The 20299-nt window shown below is 41.1% G+C and overlaps 2 protein-coding genes across 2 annotated transcripts in view; both read left to right on the top strand.

Moving 5' to 3' along the window:
• Positions 1–9088, top strand: part of nphs1 (NPHS1 adhesion molecule, nephrin) — a gene marked incomplete at its 3' end in the record, with an annotated part of 33077 nt that extends 23989 nt beyond the window's left edge. The window contains exons 17-29 of the mRNA XM_079227335.1: positions 304–425; positions 1002–1161; positions 1322–1478; positions 2336–2487; positions 4965–5076; positions 5558–5739; positions 5879–5929; positions 6215–6325; positions 6862–6910; positions 7248–7380; positions 8302–8380; positions 8588–8754; positions 9005–9088. Of these exons, the coding sequence (XP_079083461.1) occupies positions 304–425; positions 1002–1161; positions 1322–1478; positions 2336–2487; positions 4965–5076; positions 5558–5739; positions 5879–5929; positions 6215–6325; positions 6862–6910; positions 7248–7380; positions 8302–8380; positions 8588–8754; positions 9005–9088 (1559 nt within the window). The remainder of the gene's footprint in view (positions 1–303; positions 426–1001; positions 1162–1321; positions 1479–2335; positions 2488–4964; positions 5077–5557; positions 5740–5878; positions 5930–6214; positions 6326–6861; positions 6911–7247; positions 7381–8301; positions 8381–8587; positions 8755–9004) is intronic.
• A 4668-nt stretch (positions 9089–13756) lies between these two features.
• fxyd5 (FXYD domain containing ion transport regulator 5) lies at positions 13757–20180 on the top strand. Its single transcript, XM_079227728.1, has 10 exons — positions 13757–13998; positions 15285–15333; positions 16962–17060; positions 17154–17273; positions 17361–17405; positions 17863–17934; positions 18333–18362; positions 18452–18526; positions 18622–18667; positions 19119–20180. The coding sequence occupies exons 1-10, from the start codon at positions 13987–13989 to the stop codon at positions 19126–19128; spliced, it is 558 nt and encodes a 185-aa protein (XP_079083854.1). The 5' UTR covers positions 13757–13986; the 3' UTR covers positions 19129–20180.
• The last annotated feature ends 119 nt before the right edge of the window (positions 20181–20299 follow it).

Genomic DNA, 20299 nt, shown 5'->3' with positions numbered 1-20299 from the left:
CAGTCTGTCATTGTCAACATGGGACTGTGCATTCAGTTGAGAGGGCCTTCTGGGTCAAATGAGCAATTCTCAGTTTGGTTGCAGAAGCATGTGTAATCCCCTAACATATTGAGAGGTTAATGGCATCGTGTGAAACACAGAAGCCAATGAGACAGGGTTATGAACAAGTTCAAAGGCGAAAAAGTGTAACCGTAATTATAGCAATGCAGCGTGCCTGTTTAATGGGTTGGCAAATGATTTGTCCCGAGTTGGCATTTTAACCTTTGGTCGTGCCTTAGCCTTGTACTCTTTTCTTACCCTCAGATGCTGCCAGTGTTAAGGCACAGAAAGATCCCGTGGTCGTGAACCTGGGGGAAACAGCAGACCTGATATGTGTGGCAGATGCCAACCCCATTATATCAGACATGTTCTCCTGGAATTGGCTGGTGAGAGCGTGGCTACGTATACTGAGAAAACACAGTCATCCCCTGAATTATCTTTCATTTATTTGGCTTGCTTTCTATTATTTGATCTGTTCCTACTGTTTATCACTGGCCTTTCTAAATGCGCAGATGCACCATTTTTCACCGGCTCTAACTATCCTTCCACCCCACCTCTCCCGGCTCCACACAGCCCAAATCCAGAAAAATAGCTTTCATTACTGCTGCATGACTAAAGGGCACATTCGTCAATGTGGCGTGGTCTCTGTATCTACTGATGCCCTCTCCGGTCTAACCCACCCCTTTGGCAGTGTGTGTGTCCCGCTTTCAACCTGCACAGCCCCTCCTTTTCTCTTCCCCTGAAGCTCTCCAACCCTTGGCATTATCTTTCTCTGTCCTCTGTCCTCCCAGCCTCACTTCAAGCCCTGATGGTTTCCTGCCCAACCCTCCCTCACTGTCAACCTGCCTGCCTTGCTCTCGCACAGCCTCCTCTACCCGAGCCCTCACCCAGGAGGAAGGGAGTGGGGTTTTGAGGGAGAGCTGCTGTCTGCCGTTAATCCCCCCTCACTTTGTCTTCCACAGGGAGAAGGGGAGGTGGAGCTGGAACAGGAGGCCCAGGAAGACAAATATGGCCTTCTGACCATCCATGATGTTACTCGGGATCATGCTGGTTTTTACCAGTGCATGGCCAATAATGGCATAGCGCCCCCTGCCACTGTAGATGTGCAGCTGGTAGTGCAATGTGAGTTTGTATAGTATTTATTCTCAGTATCAGAAGGGAACAACAGATACAGGGAGAGTTACATGCACATGTAACACATTTACTTGTGCATTGTGACATACATTGTTGTGACATTGTGTTTCTGCATAAATAACCATTATGCCCTTTTTGTCTTGTGAAGTCCAACCAGAGATTCAGAAAGGAGTCCAGTGGAGGAAGGTAGCAAGTAGAGGAGATGGGACTTCTACAGCTGAGGTAGTGTGTCGGGCACAAGGCATTCCTCGTGTCGACTTCTCTTGGGAAAAGAAAGGTTTACGCATGGACTTTGCAAACCCCAGGTCAAAGAATATTCATTATGTTGTTTTTTTTTTCACTTTAGAGTGCTGCAGGAATGAGTCCTTAAAACCCCAAATCGAGTCTGTAACATTGCACTTGAGGTCAATGGTGTTATTTAATGGTTTGATTCAGTTAGATGCCTGAAATAAGGTCTGTGGTCAACGCAAGTTTAAGAGATTTTTGTGTTTTGTTCTAGCAAAGAAAATCTTTCAATAAATGTCGTTTTACATATAATATAAAAAGGCGGTTGCTACCAAGTGGTTAAATGAGACTACAGAGCGTCATGCCGATTGGGCCTCCTTTACAGCCTTGTTGTGATAATGTTCTAGCCTAACATTGCAGTCACGCTTCAAAAATTATGTCAATGTTTTTTTATTTGTGAAGATTATCTTGCTGAACAAAACGTGTGAAAACAACATAAACATGTGTTTGCTACAGAGCTTATGTTCTGTAATTATCCAAAATCCAATGTAAAAATCGCTCTTTTTTTTAAGGATAACCAGTGAGACGCTAACTTCCAGGGTTGGCCAGAAAAAAATGCATCCCTGCAGCACTTATATTAACTCCGGTGCTACTATCAGCATGTGGTTACATATTGATGAATCCTCACAATTAGATTCAATTTTCTATTCATATAATATATTATTTAGCTATTTCTTGCTATTTCACCACTGAATCCAGATTTATTGCATTTTACACCTTGCTTTTCACTATGCAAATACCTGTTTAATGCTTCTTTGATGTGTGAAATTGGGAGACTTAGTGCAATCCGCAGGACATCACAATCCCCGCTGTCTGCATTCTCAGGATTTATCTCTTTCTTGCGGTGGGTGTGTGTTTGTGGACGTGCATGCTGCAGGTATGAGGAGCAGACTGTGAGGGAGGGCTCCTTCCACACCAGCACAGTCAGAGTTGTAAATGTGAGTGCAGCTCTGGACTACGCTATCTTCACCTGCACTGCTCGCAACTCACTTGGGGAAGACACGCTAGACATCCAGCTCGTCAGCACAAGTACTTCATCCTTGTATATTTATGGTTTCTGTGTGTATGGGTGTGTGTCTCTGGGTGACTGAGGTTGTAGCCGTGTACCTCTGAAAAAGAAACCTGTCTCAGTGTTGTAGAAATGCATTTATCGGATAATTCAATAGGGTTTTGAATAGTTCATTTAGCTTCAGATGAGAGAGAATTTGCTCATTTCAGTTAAGGAACACTTCAGTATAGATTCAAAATCACTAAATTCAGGGACACATCGTTTTCTATAGACAATTAGCAATTAAATATGGTTATATTAGAATAATTGGGATCATATTAATAAGTATGTGTTCTTAAGTGTATAATCACCTGAAAATAAGGATAATTGGGTTTGTGTTACCTTAGAATGAGCCTTTTGGATTTACATATCGTCATCACTGAGCCGGCCGCCATGTTTCTACAGTAGCCCAGAATGGACAAATAAAACACTGGCTCCAGATAAGACCATTCTCATTACCGCGTTTTCATCAACACACTAAAAACAAAAACTCAAGGAGTGGATTGTGAAGAAAGTCAAGCGTCTAGTGATGAAAGGACACATAGTTCACGGAGTAAACCCGAGCTACAAGAGGAGTGCATGTGTAGATGTGTAAGTAATGGCTTGGAGGCCTCTCTTTCTGCTCCTTAGTGGTCAAGCATCGCCTATTGCATCTTTAAATGAATGGCAAATGATCAGTCAGTGGTTAGAGCACACGGCAGTAGTGTTTATGCATATCACGTAGTTGGCAGTGGAGCACAAACTATTCCTTTGGTTCTAATTTGGCAGCATCTCAAAATAATTGTGTCTGTGCTGCTTTGTCCAAGGTTTATCAGCTTTTTCCAGCAACATTACAATAGTCTAAGAGGGCCATTGAAAATGCAGAATTCAGTAAACTGGAGGGGGCTGTTGCTCCTGAGTGTCAGCCCTTTAAGGAACTTACTCCATTCCTCTATCTCTACCTTATCATTTAGCCCATAGCAGTACTTCACCACTCTGATAATGCTGCAGTGATACGCTTTGCTCTCCCGGCATGCTTCGACTTTTCTGCCTTCAAGCTGCCAGTGTATCCTTGCACCGCCGCCATTATCAACACAGTCCTGCTCTCAGCGAAGGCCCACAGCCATCATTGGACACATTTAATGTTTACTATAAAACCATAAAATATAATCCAATATTGCCCCTGTTTTTCCCCAGTCATTGTGTTAGTGCTGTGAATATTCATAATTAATCTGACGCAGTGATAACAGATTTGATATGCTTCCTTACCGTTCTAAAGCTCGAGAGAAAGAGAGAGGCTTTCTTTTTTTTTTCATCATGGTGCTTTTTGGATTTGAAGGAGACAAAATCCAAATAAGGCTGACCTCTTCGCCCGGGAATCTCATGAGTAGAGCTGATAGTGGGAATTATTTACTCGGCAAACTGGGCTGCAGCCTGGAGCCAGAGACGAGTAGAGCATCCCCTTCTTACGTCGCTGCTCAACTATCTCTCCTCCTCCTCTCCTTGATTATCTCTCCCTCTGCCCTCAAAACCACCCTTCTTTTTTTTTCCATGCTCCAAATGCAAAATAATCCACTTTCCCTTCACTACCCTGACTGAAGCAGTGCCTGACTGAAGGCCTGGTTAGCTTCCTTTGATCTTTATTCACAATATTGATAATAATCAAGAGGCTACATCCTTCATTGCATGACTTCGGTCAAATAAATTGGACAAATCAGCCACTTTGTTCTGAGATGGATCAGCCATCTGCCCATGTTCCCTGATCATTCATACAACATGGCACAACCTTAAGAAAAAGCCGATGAGTGGCGCGCTGTTATGAAATGCAAACCTGGTGCTGCCAATATATGTTCTATAGATTAAACTGTGGTTAAGAAGAGATGTACTGTTAAAACAAAGGTTTTTATCATGGGTGAACATCTGTCTTCATCTTTTTCTTCTTTTTTGTCATTAGTCATTATTATCAATTTTCTTCACTAGATTTTTTGCATAATATTGGCAAAATATGTATGTATAAGTCCACCCACAAATCATACGTTTTGCTCTCATGCAAACCGTTAACACTGGTCCATCTGATCCACAGATCTAATAGTAAGAATAATGATGTTTTCAAACACAAATACGACCAATGGGAAATGTGAGAATATCTCAAATCATGTTTCTTCCTCTTCTATTTCAATCAAGAATGCATCAGCTCTGCAACACTCTTTTAGTAATATCAATTTGTCTATTTATAACCGCTCCAAAGCAGAGAGGCCGTAGTAGAGGTACGCTCCTGTGGGCATGCAGGGCCTCAGGTGTTATTTCAGTCTGCAGATATAATCACTTGACTATCTCATGGCACACATCTCCATTTCTTAGCACCTAAAGCCTTTTCAAATAGCCGCCTGTCGAGTGAAGGTTCTGCTCTTCAGTGTTCTCACAAAATCCAGAGCACGTTTGCTGTTTTCCACATTTCTCCTTTTTATTTCCCCATCAGCTCACCCAGATCCTCCTTCTTTGTTTCGCCAAATTGGCGTCTCCCACGACTCCGTCACTCTGGATTGGGTCCCCGGCTTCAATGGTGGTCTGTGGCAAAGATTTCGTGTCAGGTGAGATGTCTCGGAAGGATTGTAAATGGACTTGCATTGATATCGCACCTTTCTAGTCTTATGACCACTCAAAGTGCTTGACACTATATGCCGACATTCAGCCCATTCACACACACACACACACACACACACACACACACACACACACACACACACACACACACACACACACACACACACACACACACACACACAGATGGCAGAGGCTGCCATGCAAGTTGCCAAACTGCTCTCGTATGGATCTAATATAATAATACATAAATAAATAATATAATGCTCATTCACACACTGATGGCACCACATTTGGGAACAATTCGGGGTTCCCTTATTTTGCCCAAGGACACTTTGATATGCGGACTGAACCGCACAACCGCAGATCTTCTCATGAGTTGATGAACCAATTCATATCCTGAGCCACAGCCGTCATCAGTATGATGGTTAGAATGACATTTTTGCATGACAATATAATTGTACTTGACAGATACCGTTGGCATAAGTCAGCCAGTTTCCTCTACATGGACGTGTTTCCCCCCAGCGCGACCTTTTTCACTGTCACTGGGCTGCGGCCCGGCACCACCTACAACCTCTCAGTCAATGCCCTGAATGCAATGGGAGAGAGCGGCTATGCTGACAACAATGCAGTACTGACCATCACCACCAAGGGTCAGTTTAGAGTAACCCCAGCTTGACTCCGAAAGGACTGTGCTGTACAACCATCTGATAATCTATAATACATGAGTATAAGTGCATTGTGCAGACGTGTGGCATGTAAGTTTATGTTATTCCTTCTCTTTCTCTACAGAGAGGCCAGACCTAGAAGAAGTCCCAACAGATGATGTCCCAGGCCCACAGAGTAAGTCCTTTATGACAACTTCCAGCAAAAGCTCTTATGGGCAGTTGGAAATTTCTGTTTGCACAGCAGCTAGCTTCATCTGGCTAAATCATGTTAATGTGTGCACCTCCAAGGCTGGTAATGTTTGCAATACGAGAGTAGCAGTTCTCATGGCGCCCACCCATACTTCTTGCCCTCTGATAGTCTTAAATCAAGACAATTGATAGAGGAATTGGGCCTTTTCTCAGCCATTTTTTACTTTCACTGTTAGGCGTTGAGATAATGTTTCTAATTTTGTCAAACTAGGTGCATGGGGACTGACAGTCGTGTTCACAGTGGTGTTTGGAGTCCTGCTGGTGTTGAATTCACTGGGTTGCTTCTTTGGATTGAGATGGAGAAAGAGGCGAGGCCAGACAGGTAACCATGATGATCTTTTGGTCCACCGATGTGAAAGTGTTTCCTCCATGTCCCTCTTCCTCAACATAGCTCTAAAGAGATTACTGCAGTACCATGATGCAATTGTCAGCTCAGCCTCTCACTTTCTTCTCATCTCTCCATGTCTCTCTTTCTATCTGTCTATCTGTCTCCTCTCCTTCTGCTTATTGTCTGAGCTTCTACCTCCTGCCACATTCATCCTTCAAAGCTGTCACTTCTGTGTTTTGTCCATATCTTTTATCTCATTTGCGAGCGTTATGTCCTCTCTCCATCTCTTCTTCTGTCTCTTTCTATTTGCTCTTCAGTCTAACTGTCAGGTTCTCCCTCTCTATCTTTATGTTTCATTCCTCACCTCCCTCTGCCCTCTGGTTTTTACATATATTTCTCACTCTCACTCTCTGGCCCTTTTTTTTTGTTTTGCTCCGATCAATTCCAGTGCTTATGAGATGATGCTCTTCTCTTCAAGTTCTAACTTCCTAACACTAAGCCTCTTTCCTCCTGTTCTGTTCTCCCAGCAGGGGGGAGAACGGGCAGTGTGTTGGATGGAAAGAAGAGTGAACAGAGGGGGTAAGTTAAAGCGCTTCAGTCGAAGTAATAAAGAGACACACATCCAATCCACTTTAAGAAGTCAAAGATCTTGACTATTGGCTGACCCAGCAAATAAAAACTGCCAGGCAAGCAAAAACAACAAGCCTCTGTCAATATCTACTCATATTAGTGGCATCAAACTTGCACCACAATCCTTCAATAAACCTGTAAATGCGCCACATGAAACACTGTTATTAAGAAATAAACGCACGCAGCAAAAAACGTTGCCATGTGTGCTGAGTGTTTTGCATCATAGTTCAAGAAATAAAAAAATTAATCAAGACAATTAATCACACAATCCGATGTTCCCTTGCAGGTCCAGTCAGTCAACTGTAAGCAACTCAAACAAGTATGAGAGCAGAGAAAAGATCAACGCTACGGCCCAGCGCACCCTCCTCATCGACTCTGGATCTGAAACAGACAGCAACGTCTATGAGAGCTATGCAGCGGTACGTGTGGGAGAGAGGAGGAAGAAAGGAAAGAGCGGGATGAGACGGAGAGAAAAGAGCCGTTGAGAAAATATGCAGAGACACAGAGGGGCTGAGCAAACAGATGAGGGGAGGAAAGAGGTTAGACAGGAGGTGATGGGATCTGACAGAGGAGGAAGTGGAGAATTCAGCCATAACAGGGAAAATGGATAGATAAACTAATGGAACCTTTAGCTGTGCATAGAGATGGAACACAAATCAATACCTCACAATTAGCATTCAAAATGCGCATCGATCTCAGAGAAATTATCATTTTGTACTTTAAAAAGGCCAACAAGGATTTGAACCTTGAAGAAAACTGTTGAGCGAGGTAGAAGAAAACAGATAGCCCTGTGCTATAATGAAACCTCAAATCCCCACGGAGGAAGGCTTTATCTTCCCCCTAATTGAATACAGTACATACCAGTAAGCGTTGGTCTGGCTAAATTACCATAAACATCATATCTAAGCTCCCTGTCATGATAGCTGGCCTTGAATGCAGATCATTTTTAACGTATTTGACCCAGAGATTTCTGCCTGTCTTCAGTCGTTCTAATATATATAATAAATGTTCACAGCAAGTTTATTCATCTCTGTTGTATCGGATAGGCCTTCTTTCTCTCTCTCTCTCTCTCTCTCTCTCTCTCTCTCTCTCTCTCTCTCTCTCTCTCTCTCTCTCTCTCTCTATATATATATATATATATATATATATATATATATATATATATATATATATATATATACGTATATATATGTGATAAAACAATGTGGGTGAACGGGTCCTCCAAGAATTCACTTTAACCCCCTCTGCACTGATGCCAACACATGTGGCTTTGGCATTTACCTGAAATACTAAAGGTCAAAGCTAATCTGATACTATTTCCTCTGTTTTGTTCATTTCAGGAAAGTTCCCAGTATTATTACCCCGCCGGTGACTACATTCCGCCTCTCAGTCAAATCCCGGAGGAAACGCGCCAGCTCGGTGAGACACAAATATACCTCAGAGTAAACAAGGCAACAGTAAACACCTAATCTCCAAAGCATATTGCAGTCCCAGCCAATCGGAGGCTGAATCTGTTGTTGTTGGACACTTGTGGCAAAAACCTTGGGAGTATTTTTAGCTTTATCTTATTGTTAGCCACAAGCAATTATTCATGTTTTGCGTATGCTTTTCCATATACTCTTCGAGGTGTCACCCACCTTCAAGTGGACTCTCGGAGCCATCTGTATGAAGACGTGAGAGACGGGGGTCTGTACCGGGACATCCTGGCTTCCCCTCTTCCTTCCTCTCCGTCCTTGTTTGACCACAGATTGCCTCATCAAAGGAACGAGTGGAGACGACCAACCTACCATCAGGTCTGTCAAAGAAAACAACCTAAGATGATAGCTCCTATTTTATATATTTGATGATATCACAATTTGGTTGAAAATGTATATATATATATATATATATATATATATATATATATATATATATATATATATATATATATATATATATATATATATATATACACAAATATATACAGTATATATGTAAAGGTCGATGATGTGCTGTAGCTTTGTCACGTAAGTAATGGTAACTGAGATGCAATCTGTCTGTCAGCAGGCAGCTGAGAGAGGGAGGGATGTTCGACAACCGCGGAGAGATTCTGATCTTCCCTTTGAACTACGAGGCGAATTAGTTTAGAATGAGAAGGTCAGAGCAGACAAATACACTATGACAGGGCTTATGACTCAACAGTAGCCATTGAGTACAGTGTTGTAGGACAGATGTTTAATATGAAACCTTTTGAACGTGTATCTCACAAGTCACATTGAATGTACCCGTCACAATTGTAGGAGCTGGAACACTTGATGTAAAATGTCATATAATACAGTATTTTACTCTCAGCCCTTCTGTGTATGTTGTTTACATTCCTCAGACGAGTAAAGTACGGAAAACCGAAGAAGCTGAACAGAAGCAAATTACAATGGCGGAAAGATTTAAAAAATATATACTATATAGATTTGTGTCTCAAGCCAGACTGTCAAAATGCTACGTGCTTTTTATTTGAACTCAAACCAGCCACCAGCTAATTTTATTCCCCCTCTGTGATGTTACTCCCTGGACATCGCTTTGTTCTTTCACCTTCAACCTTGTTCTAGTTTTCTTTGGCCTGCAGGTAGACATGAATCAGTCAGTTAGAGACAAAAACGGACTGACAAAGCTGTTTTTCGCCCCGGAGAAGGGCAGCCCCTCACAGTGTCGCCCAATCAGACTGCATCCTTTTTGACCCAATCCAATGTCAACATTTTCAAACACGTATCCAGAGGAGAACCGGACAACAGTGGGCCGTTCACCCCCATCTCTGATACAAAGAGCTTCACAGTTAGTCCATGGGAATCCCTGCAATGGGATTGTACTGAGTGGTATTTAGCATGGTTAGGTCTTCAGGAGGTAAAGCCATATCTGGGGCCGGACTCTAATCCTATTTTCTCTTCGGATTGAAGTTCAACTCACAGTGAGAGAGAGAGAGAGAGAGAGAGAGAGAGAGAGAAAAGGGGGTTAGGCTGAGCTGCTACTCCTGCAAAAAAAAAAAAGTACTCTCCTCTTCACTTGATTTTCTTTACTTTTTTGAATTTTAGTTAAAAGAAAAACAGTCCTTTGTATAGTGGCACGCCACAGCCTGCAGTTTACAATAATTAAAATGTGTATTTATAGAAAACTTTACAAAACCAAAGTTGCTTTACACAAGCTATACTAATTATACAATCTTATCTCAGGGTGCAAGGTGAAAAGTAATTGGCAAACATTTCCAACAAACAACAACTTTCCTGGAAATACATCTAATTCAGCACGACTGAAAGAAATGCATGTTTTTAGAAGAAGAAGAAACTTTATTTGTCATATTACATACATGAAATTTGGTCTCTGCATTTAACCCATCCATAGCAATGTAGGAGCAGTGGGCTGCTGAAAATCGCCCGGGAAGCAACTAAAAAAAACACGACATGCAAACTATGGGGAGACCAGGGATTGAACCGGCTACCTTGCGGTTTCAGGACGACCACACTGAGAGGAGATTCAAAAAGATGTTACTGGCACAGCCATCATTGTCTCGTGTATATATATATATATATATATATATATATATATATATATATATATATATATATAGACCGATGCAGCCACGGCAGTCAGAGAACACTAGAAAACATAGACGGCGTCTTCCTGGATGACAATAACAAGGTTCGGGCGCTCTGTGTATTTGTGTAACTCTGTCTTTTAATGTTCACTGTGCAGAGATCCAAAACCTTCCTCAAAGTTTCCATGGCTCTTTCAGGTTCTCGCTGCCTTGTAAATTACGCAAATAGTGACTGGGCTACATCTGTACACAGAGCCGTTCTGCTTGCATCCTACTTCTGCTTCCAGCTTCTGCTTTTCCCTCAAACACAATTCGTCACATCAGTCTCATGAGTACACACACAAAACCCCAAAAAACAGCACAGGCAACACATAAGAAACAGTCTCCAATGAGACACACATATATATATATATATATATATATATATATATATATATATATATATATATATATATATATATATATATATATATATATATATATATATATATATATATATATATATATATATATATATATATATTTATTTATATATAATGTGTTGTTCCTCAATAGAAATTTCAAAACCCCATTTTCGGATGAAGTTTGCCTCATCTTTAGCTGGAGCAACCTTCACACATCACTTTTTGTGTGTGTTGTTAGTGTAAAAATAGAGGAAATATTTACTGAGAGAGTTGATCTTTAAATCCTGGGGAGGTTGTTGTTGTTGTTGTTGTTGTCGTCCATACATTTGTACAACATTTGCATTCTGCTTCCTCGATGTCCTGGCTGTCTGGAGATAAATCTCAATGTTTCACAGAGCTGTGTTCCCTCAATTAGGTTCGCTCTTCTCCATCATGAGCTGTCAAGGTATGTTTGTCTCATTACGGAACAATTGTTTAAGTTCCTGTCAAGATGACTGCTGTGTTCCTACCAAAGCCTGTTCATGAAGCATCATTTCGGCTCAGGCAAGAACAGTAATCTGCTAAACTGCAGGCTTGACAGCTCAATGCTCTATGTCAGCTTCTATTTTTCCTCACTTGCCTCATGAATGTTTTGATATGATGCGCTCAGAAGAATCTCAAGGGAACTCGATCATTCAGGCTGCAGGAGTGCACAATTAAGTCAAAAGAGAAACAAATAAGAGACTTTAATTACCTCCACTCTCAATGTTTTCACATCCTTTTTACCCCTTCTCCTGAACGATTTCTTTTGGAAAACAAATAAGAAATGGAATAATACTCCTTTATCACTCTAACGGGTTGTGCTACCAGTGGGGGGGCTGACTCAAATTTAGCTCAAATCTCTGCAAACCCTGTCTTTGCTCTCATTATTTGGATTCTAATAATTTGAACTAAATAGAAATCAAATCAAAAGTAACCACAGGTTTTTACAAATTAGAACATGAGTTTACTGGCAGTCATGACTCATGGTGTGGCTGTGCTCTCCTGCTGTCAGTAATGAGGATGTAGTTTACCCTCCAATGTGGATGAAGGAATACAACTGAATAAATACAACAATAGTCCATAAAAGATAATTAGGAAGTGAAAACAAGAATTAGTTGTTCATTTTGTCTGAGAGCACATTGCAACTAAAAGAGCATCTTGAATTAAAGATGAGTTTGATGACTGGCCATCGGCAACCAGACCACATGTAAATGTTGGAGTAAAGATAAAACCACAGAAACGTAGATATGCTCATAGAGCCCAAGGATATTGGAAGTAAAATAAGTTGAGTTATGGATTTTGTATTATTATTATAGCAATGCACACTTATAGTCCACCTTATTCTCTATTTGAAGTAGTGCAGGCTTTATTAAGCAATATTCAAATCCAGACAAGCATTACTCTCTTAGTATTTTTTCATAAAGGTACACGGCATAATATTCAGCATAAGAACAATATATCTTTCTTTTTCAATTGACAGTTACGCATTTCTTTTCCATATGTAGGCACATTTCAAACGTCCCTCTCTGCATCGCACTTAATTAAATGTGTGCACACTCCCACTCCAACAGGATATAAAGATGACAAAAAAAAGAAAAACAAGCTGGTATTATTAAAAACTATTAAGTCTGATCTGACGTAGTGTACACATGCATTTCACATGCATTCATAAATCACTGTCTTAAATGTATCTTCAAATGATAATCTATACATGTGAGTGTTTACAGAATGTTCTTCTAATCATATCTGTGTACCAGCAGATGTGATTATGTGATAATGTGATTAGCATTGTCATATATTTTTCAACTGACACACACCTTCCAGTTCCTCAAATTATTTTTTCAGCGGATGGCGAAGGCGGGACCCGCCCTACTCGGCCTTGATTGACTTGTCATGGTATTCCTACATTATCCAATCCGGCTATTGAAGGAAGTGAGTACAAACCAATCAGAGGCAGTGTAGGGCCGACCATTTCTCCGTCATATAGGAAAAGCACATTTGACTCTGCCCCCCCCCCCCCCCCCCCGGTCCCTCCTCTGAATTTGGAATTTCACACCTTTAATTTAAAGATGCTTTGAAGAAAATCGTTTACAATTGCTTTCTTGAAATGTGACAAGCTGTGAGTACACGCTGTCAAGCTTTTGTCCTCTCTGGACAAAGACTGTCCTTTGCTAGTGTGGATGAATGGAAGGCTTTGTCTTCTGTAACAATGAGATTTGTCCTCTTCAGTTGTGTAATGCTGTTGAGTTAAAATCACACACAAACACCAATATGTCAGCCTTGAAGGAATAGTTGAAGACTGTGAGTTAAAAACCCTTATGTGCAATTTAATGTGAAAGACATGGAGTGGTGGATGTTTTCTGCGGTAATATTTAAATGAGTTTGATGTGTTTAAAACAAATATTTTCCTTATGTTTTAATAAGATGTACTCAATAAATACAATTGCTTCTTCTATGGTTTTATGTTAGGATTACAGTTCTTCAGCCACACATATTTAAGAACATCTTCAATGTTGCTGTTTTCAGGGGGAAGATATTTTATAAAACTGTTCACCAATAACAGGAAGCAAAAAAGCCAATAGGTACTGCATTTCTCAGTATAGCAACAGTTTTTCACCACAACATCATTCATGTTTTGTTTGTGAGACAGCAACATGGCCACAAATGAAATGACGCATGGATTTGTGGTCAGAAACGATTGCATGAACTTGTAGAAAGACTAAGACAGCTCGACACAATGACAGACAGGCAAAGACACACAATAAAAGGCAGTGTACTCTACAGAAAGAGAAGCTGCCGAGCTGAGAGACTGGGCAGCGAGGGTGGTGAAAGACTGGAAGCTACAGAAGGAGGAAGTCGTGCCACAAGACAGAGTGGGTGAGCGAGAGACTGAAAGACTGAAACAGAGTTCAGACAATTGGATCAGGAAGTAGTGATGGTGAGCACATGGGTGTGGTTGGTTAGCAGCCTTTCACAAGTGACACACGGAAGAGGAAAGCACCACGGATGAATCTCTGACTCGGGCACCTTACAGGATGGATTCCAAGGTAAGCATAACTGAATGGATGATTAAATATCAGAGGGCCGAGGGGTGTTTTTGGTAAGGCATACTAAAAAGAGATTGATGGAGGATGACAGACAAACGGATGAACAGACAGACAGACAGAGAGTGAGTTAGAGTGCTCGATGTGACAAACAGGCAGGCAGGTCATGCTAGGGGAAGGGAAAGACGCCTGTACAGCCCAGGGGAAACAGGCCTCATCTTGACATATGCTCTGGAGTGAAATGAAGATTGGCATGACCTGCTAATCTGAGCTGTCGCAGCTCATGATGGCGGCGGAGGTTCACCTGCTACGCTGTTCCACGCCCGGAGGATGAGCTGCCACCAGGATAGGTCAAAGATCGAGATTCATTTTCTGCTGGAGGGGTGGATTCAAACTGAGCCACTGGCCCAGACTTCCATCCGTCACTCCTACCTGCCTCTGCTGTATCTACCTGTTATTCTCTGTATTGCTATCAAATCATGCAATATCGGACAGGTTTTTTTGCTTACTTCTGTTTGTCTATAGTGTTTTGTTTCAAGCTAGGGGCAACATGTTGTGAGGGGGAGGAACGAGTATGTCGCTCAGGCCTACAGGATTTCCATTACGGTAAAAGGAGTTGTTTTGACACATCCTCCAATGCCATTTTTTAATTGGTGACAGGAGCAAACTTTTTATTTATTTTTTGAATTTTGATCAATAGTGCCACAAAGTTCAACACAGACATGTGTGGGAGGATTGCATACACAATGTGTGGCCTCGATCACTCATTTTTGACAAATAAAAAAAAATGCAGTTATGATTTGTCTATCTTTTAAAGTTTGAGATTCAAAGTAGGAATCTGTTTTTTGTCAGGCTGCGTGAGGCGTGTGGGAGATGTTGCCTGTGTGCTTTAGGAGGAAGGAGAAGTGGCCATGTGGTGCAAAACCTCAAGAAATGCAACTTCCTGCCTGGTAGATGTTCAGAAGTGAATGCTCTCTTGCTTCAATCCTTTCATTTACCGTTTAGTGTGTGTTCACCTTGTACTAATGCTCTGGTTAAACAGTTGCAACATTATAACCGTGGCTAAAAAGATGTGAATAAACCGTGTTGTTCTGCTCATCCAGTGTGTATGACCTTTCCTTTCCTTATTTGAGGGGCTCCGAATTACTTTTGCAGGTCTTAAACGTTGTGATAAAACTGCACAAGTTGAAATTCAACTTGTTAAGACACCAGTTGAGATACTATTGTGTTGATACTCTCCGCATCATTGTCACCTCCTCTCCTCATGCTTGTTTTTTTTTGTCTTTCAGATTTGTTTCATCCACTTGGTCTTCTCCTTCCTGTTTGTCATGTTTCAAGGTGAGGGTGTTGAGTTTAGCGTGAGTCTGGTTATCATTTGATGCACAGCAGCCACTTTGATCACAACAGGATAATGCTATACTCAAATATTAAGGCTAAAATTAAGTAATATTACAGGTTACAAGTGTCATAAAGTTTGAAAACTAACACACCAAAGTCAGTTGCATAGAAACTATCTATTTAAAGTTGCTAATATTTTCCCAGGGCCACACTGCCTTCCTTGTGCATGAGAACACATGGTGTTGCTGCTGAGGCGCTGCTGCAGCAGCCCTATCTGTCTGCATTTACATTTGCCTTTGATTATGGTGTTACAACACAGCTCAGAGGCTGCGACACAAAGGGAGACCAGACGATGGAAAAGACATAAATATATATGTATTTAAGACCAAAACTAACTTAAACAAATACAGAGCAGTGTCAGCCAATGACACACAGCCAGCTGGGCAAGGGAGTGACCAGCCTCCATGTTCAGGTGGTGTGTGAGGGAGCGACCAGCCTCCATGTTCAGGTGGTGTGTGTTATAGAAGACACTCCCACCAGGTTCAGGTGGCTCATCAGCTGACGATGAACAGCCTGAAAGACAAAGACAACAGCAAACAGGACCCAGACACCTAGTGGAAGGGAGGGGACGTAACGGCCGCAATGGTCATCATTTATATAATGCTTCCTTGCATTGCATCATAAGTGTCATTTGCATTCGTTTTAGACAGAACAAAGAAGAATGGGTTACTTCTTCTTTCAGTAATGTGTCACTTTAGGTGCAGCTTAATTAGCAAGGGCACACCCGCAATGTAATGTGTCACCTCCATGAAAGTGGGGATCTTGCAAAGAACAGATTTTAAAAAGAATAGTCAAAATGTATGCAGCAGAGACCAATGTATTACATGTTTTAAAGACCTCCAGACACTACATTATTGGGGAATTCCCATATGCATGTTGTCATCAGGGTTATTTTGTGTGGAGTTCCCCTTTAATTAAACGTCTTGTCAGTTATATTCAAGAGTAAGATAATGAAGAGTATACATTATAATGTGGACCTTAATGTGGGCTCGGAAGACTGAAGGCTTATCCCTCATCTCAGATAAGCTCACACTAAACATCTCAGAACTGTAGCTAGATGAATACAGTAAGCTGTATTTCAAACCAAATTAAGGTTTCCTTTTAGTCAAGTGTCAGGCACATGGGTTCATTAAACCAGTTGGAATCACAGCATTAGCCTCAGATAGCAGAGGTTCTGTAGAGGTCCAGCATTAATTGGAAGGTGCTGAGAGAGTAAACAGACAACAGCCTCTCTGTCCCGCAGTCTCACACAACAATCCAGTTCTGTTGTAGCCAGAGGTTTCGTAAGAGCCACTTCTTTGTGTGTGAGCGGCACTGCCCCACTCACAGGACTCTAAATGCGACATACTCTCAGTACATCTGCGGGGCCCCTCTCGCCGGCATGGCCAGGCATTCTCAAGTCGGGCCTCTGGCAGGAATAGATCACAGCATTGTTTGAGAAAATCGCATGGGTAAACAACACGGCTCTTTGTTCTTCCTGTAAAGTTTACTGTACCAAGGCCTCGCTGTGAGGCTTCATCTGACTTGTGTTTTTGGTGATTAAAATGTGTTTTTTTTCCCCCTCGCAGTGACAAGGGCTCTCACTCCCACACCTGCGGATGAAATGCAGTCTACGAGCAGCAATACGGCCAATTTAACGACGATGCCTTCGGCTTCGACGCTTACTGGTACGGCACTCGTGGCTATCTGGAGAAATGCCACTCTTTGGTCTGGTTTCACTGTAAGTTTCATGTGAATCAGTTGCTATCTTGATGTAACAGGAAGAAGAGTGGAAAGCAGAGTCACCAGAGACGCTTTGCCTTCTGAACGAACCACAAACAAGAACAGTAGCACCAGCAACAATGTCCTCACCACCCCATCAGAAATGAAGACTCCCACAGGTAGACTGGGGTGTAGTTAGTGCTGTATATGTGACATCCATAATTAAAATTTAACTTGATGTGATTGTTATGTTTCTGTCCCTTTAGCTGCCAATGAGATGACAACCAAACCAAAAACAAAGTCCACTCTAGGTAATACATTTGCATCATCTCAATCACATATTTGAACAACCAGTTGGTGGAGCCATTAAGTTTAGCTAAAACATCCCAGCACATTAGGCTTCCAGTAAGTTGTCTCCCTTTAAAACTGATTATGAGGTCATTAGAAAATGATAAACTCCTTGTACTTGTTAAGATATAAAGGGAGATAAGTAGAGTGAGAGCGACAGAGAGCGCACTGATATGCATTACAATGTTTCGTAAGAGAGCCATTACCCTGAAATGTTCAAAAAGTCAATACAGAAAATTGTAAAACATCGGAATATATCTGAATTCAATTATGCATGGTCTCATATGGCAAAGATAAGGAGTCAATATGTTGCAAAACGAATATAGTCCGATATATTACATTATAATCCTGTGTATGACATGACTTATATGTATGACTTGACTGAGGGAAACTAATGTTTTCACTGTCTATATTTTTCAGCATCCACTGTGACATCCTCCCCATCCATAACTGTGAAAACCAAAAATGGATCCCATCGAATTGCTGTCTGGGGTACCGGATTTTTTGTTACTACTCCATAGTTAGCTTAAATGCCACAGGCATTGCAGTTGTATTGTTATCTCATGGCAGACTGACAGTATCATAATTCCCTGTCTTCCAAACAAAGCCCATGGCGGAGTGGTAGAACAGAGCACCTCACTTCCTCTCTTGCCAGCAGATTAATGCTTGATTGTATCCTTATGCAAGAAGATACAATATGTGTGTCCTCATGCTGTGCTGCCTTACCATAGATAGGGGTTTGATACCCCATCAGCAGCGTGTCAGCAGGGCCGGCAGACCTGTCATGCTATCTCTGGCTGTTGTTCCCCAGTGATCCTCTCTCTCTCGAAGCTCCCTGTGTTCAACGTTTAAACTAAACTCAATACTTTCCATCCCGCTTCTTCTTATAGATCCGAAGTGGGATGAAGATTTCAACTATGGTGAGAAGCTACATTTGACTGTTTTTTTTAGTGCATGTTCTTTCCTGTTGTTCCTATGGTTGAGTGTTTGATTCGTTTTTTGTGTCCAGATTATGAGTCCCTGCGCTACGCTGGACTGTCCATTGCGGCAATGCTTTTCATAGTGGGCATTATGGTCATTGGCTGTAAGTACTGACTCTGAAAGACATTTTTTTTTAAGTACTATAATTACTGTAAATTCGATTGCCCTTCTCACTCTTTTGCGTATCTCTAACTGTAGGCGGCAGGCCCTGTCGGCTGTCCACATGTCACCAAAGCGCGCCAAAGTAAGTTTAAATTTCATTAATTTTAGTGAATGTTCAAATTCTGTATTTTTGCAGTGTTTGAGGGATGCATGATTAGCACAAGTGCTGAATAATTTAAGACAATGAAAGCTGACAGACAGTCTAAATTACAGTCCATGTGCATGAAGGGTAGTCGTGCTCATAGCACGCTCTTGGGGAAACTGCAGTTGAATGATTTAAGTAATTTATATCACAGGCTACTGGATGATATACGGCAAACAATCATTCATTTCAGACGCATAATAGCTCAACAGAATGCTGACTAAAATCTCTATGATGATTAATAGATCAAAAAGCTCAAAAAGATTAAGCTATTTGTTGGGCAAAACCGTCCGCATTGTTTATTCTCCTTACTGTGGTGTTGTTTGATATATATAATTGATTGCTTAAATACTGTTTGATTCCTTAACGGTTCTGTGTGTTTATTTTCCAGATCACATTGAGTGGTCCAAGGATGAGGAGAGGGAGCATATGTGTCCATCAAGCGAATAAAAGACAAACATGGCACCATGTGTGTGAATGTAGACTGACTGAATGCTGCTTGCTGTCATAGAAAAACACTCAATAAACATAAAAAACATGAATCCTGCTGACAAGTGAAAGACGTGGAACCATCACCCGCTTAATATGTGTCTAATATTGTTTCTATACTTGGCAAAACTGCACTGAAAAGTGATTATTTGTCTTTGCAAATAATGAGGAGATGATTCATATTTTAATCACACCTTCAACCATGAAGCAGGCTTGTTTCTAATGACCTTTTATCTTATAACTGATAACACAGCCATAGGCAGTGTCTCACAGCCAGGATTATTATTAAAGGTTGTGAAGAATAACCCCATAACATCCTACACTTGACAATCTCGCACAACACTAAGACTGAAGCTGGGTCACTTCCCCCTCCTGATAGATTCTTCACGCTCTTTAGACTTTCAATCTCAACAAAAACGTGATGTTTAGAAAGGGGTGTCTAAGCCTCTTAGTGGCTCTATGCTTGTAAGTGAGTAAAGCCCTAGATTAAACAAGATCCACTGGCGCATTATCAGTGCATCCATATGGCATCAAATGATGCAGACAATAAACTGGGAAAAAACAAGCATATTTTATAACAGATTTAATGTCAAAAGCAACAGAGTTCAGCATAGCTATATGATATACAATAGTATTAACTGTTCTAATTGCTATCAGAACAAAATCAAAGAGTGAGTATATGTGGAAACAGAATTGATTTTCGATTTGATATGAATGCAATTGTTTTCACATGAGCTCGATGGTTAAGTGTTGTATATTTCGTAAATAATAATATAATGAGAAACTAATGTGAATGCCGTTGTAAAAAAGAACACATACAGTATGGGTTCATCTGGATACACAAGTTCATACAAACATGTATTCAACATTAAGTCCAAATAAAAAAAAAATGTTTGCTGCAATATGACAAATACAAATATGTTACATAATAAAGCTTTTTGGAAAATAACTGACTCCCACAACATGTTTTACACAGAATGTATAGATGAACAGTGGAGAGAAGACATCACCCCTTAACAACACATGTATAAAAAGACCATTTGGTCAAATATATATTTTTCCCATTAATAGACAATACAAATA

The sequence above is a fragment of the Taurulus bubalis genome, assembly GCF_910589615.1.
Source record: "Taurulus bubalis genome assembly, chromosome: 12".
Taxonomy (NCBI): Eukaryota; Metazoa; Chordata; class Actinopteri; order Perciformes; family Cottidae; genus Taurulus; species Taurulus bubalis.
This window is presented reverse-complemented; position numbering and strand designations above follow the sequence as displayed.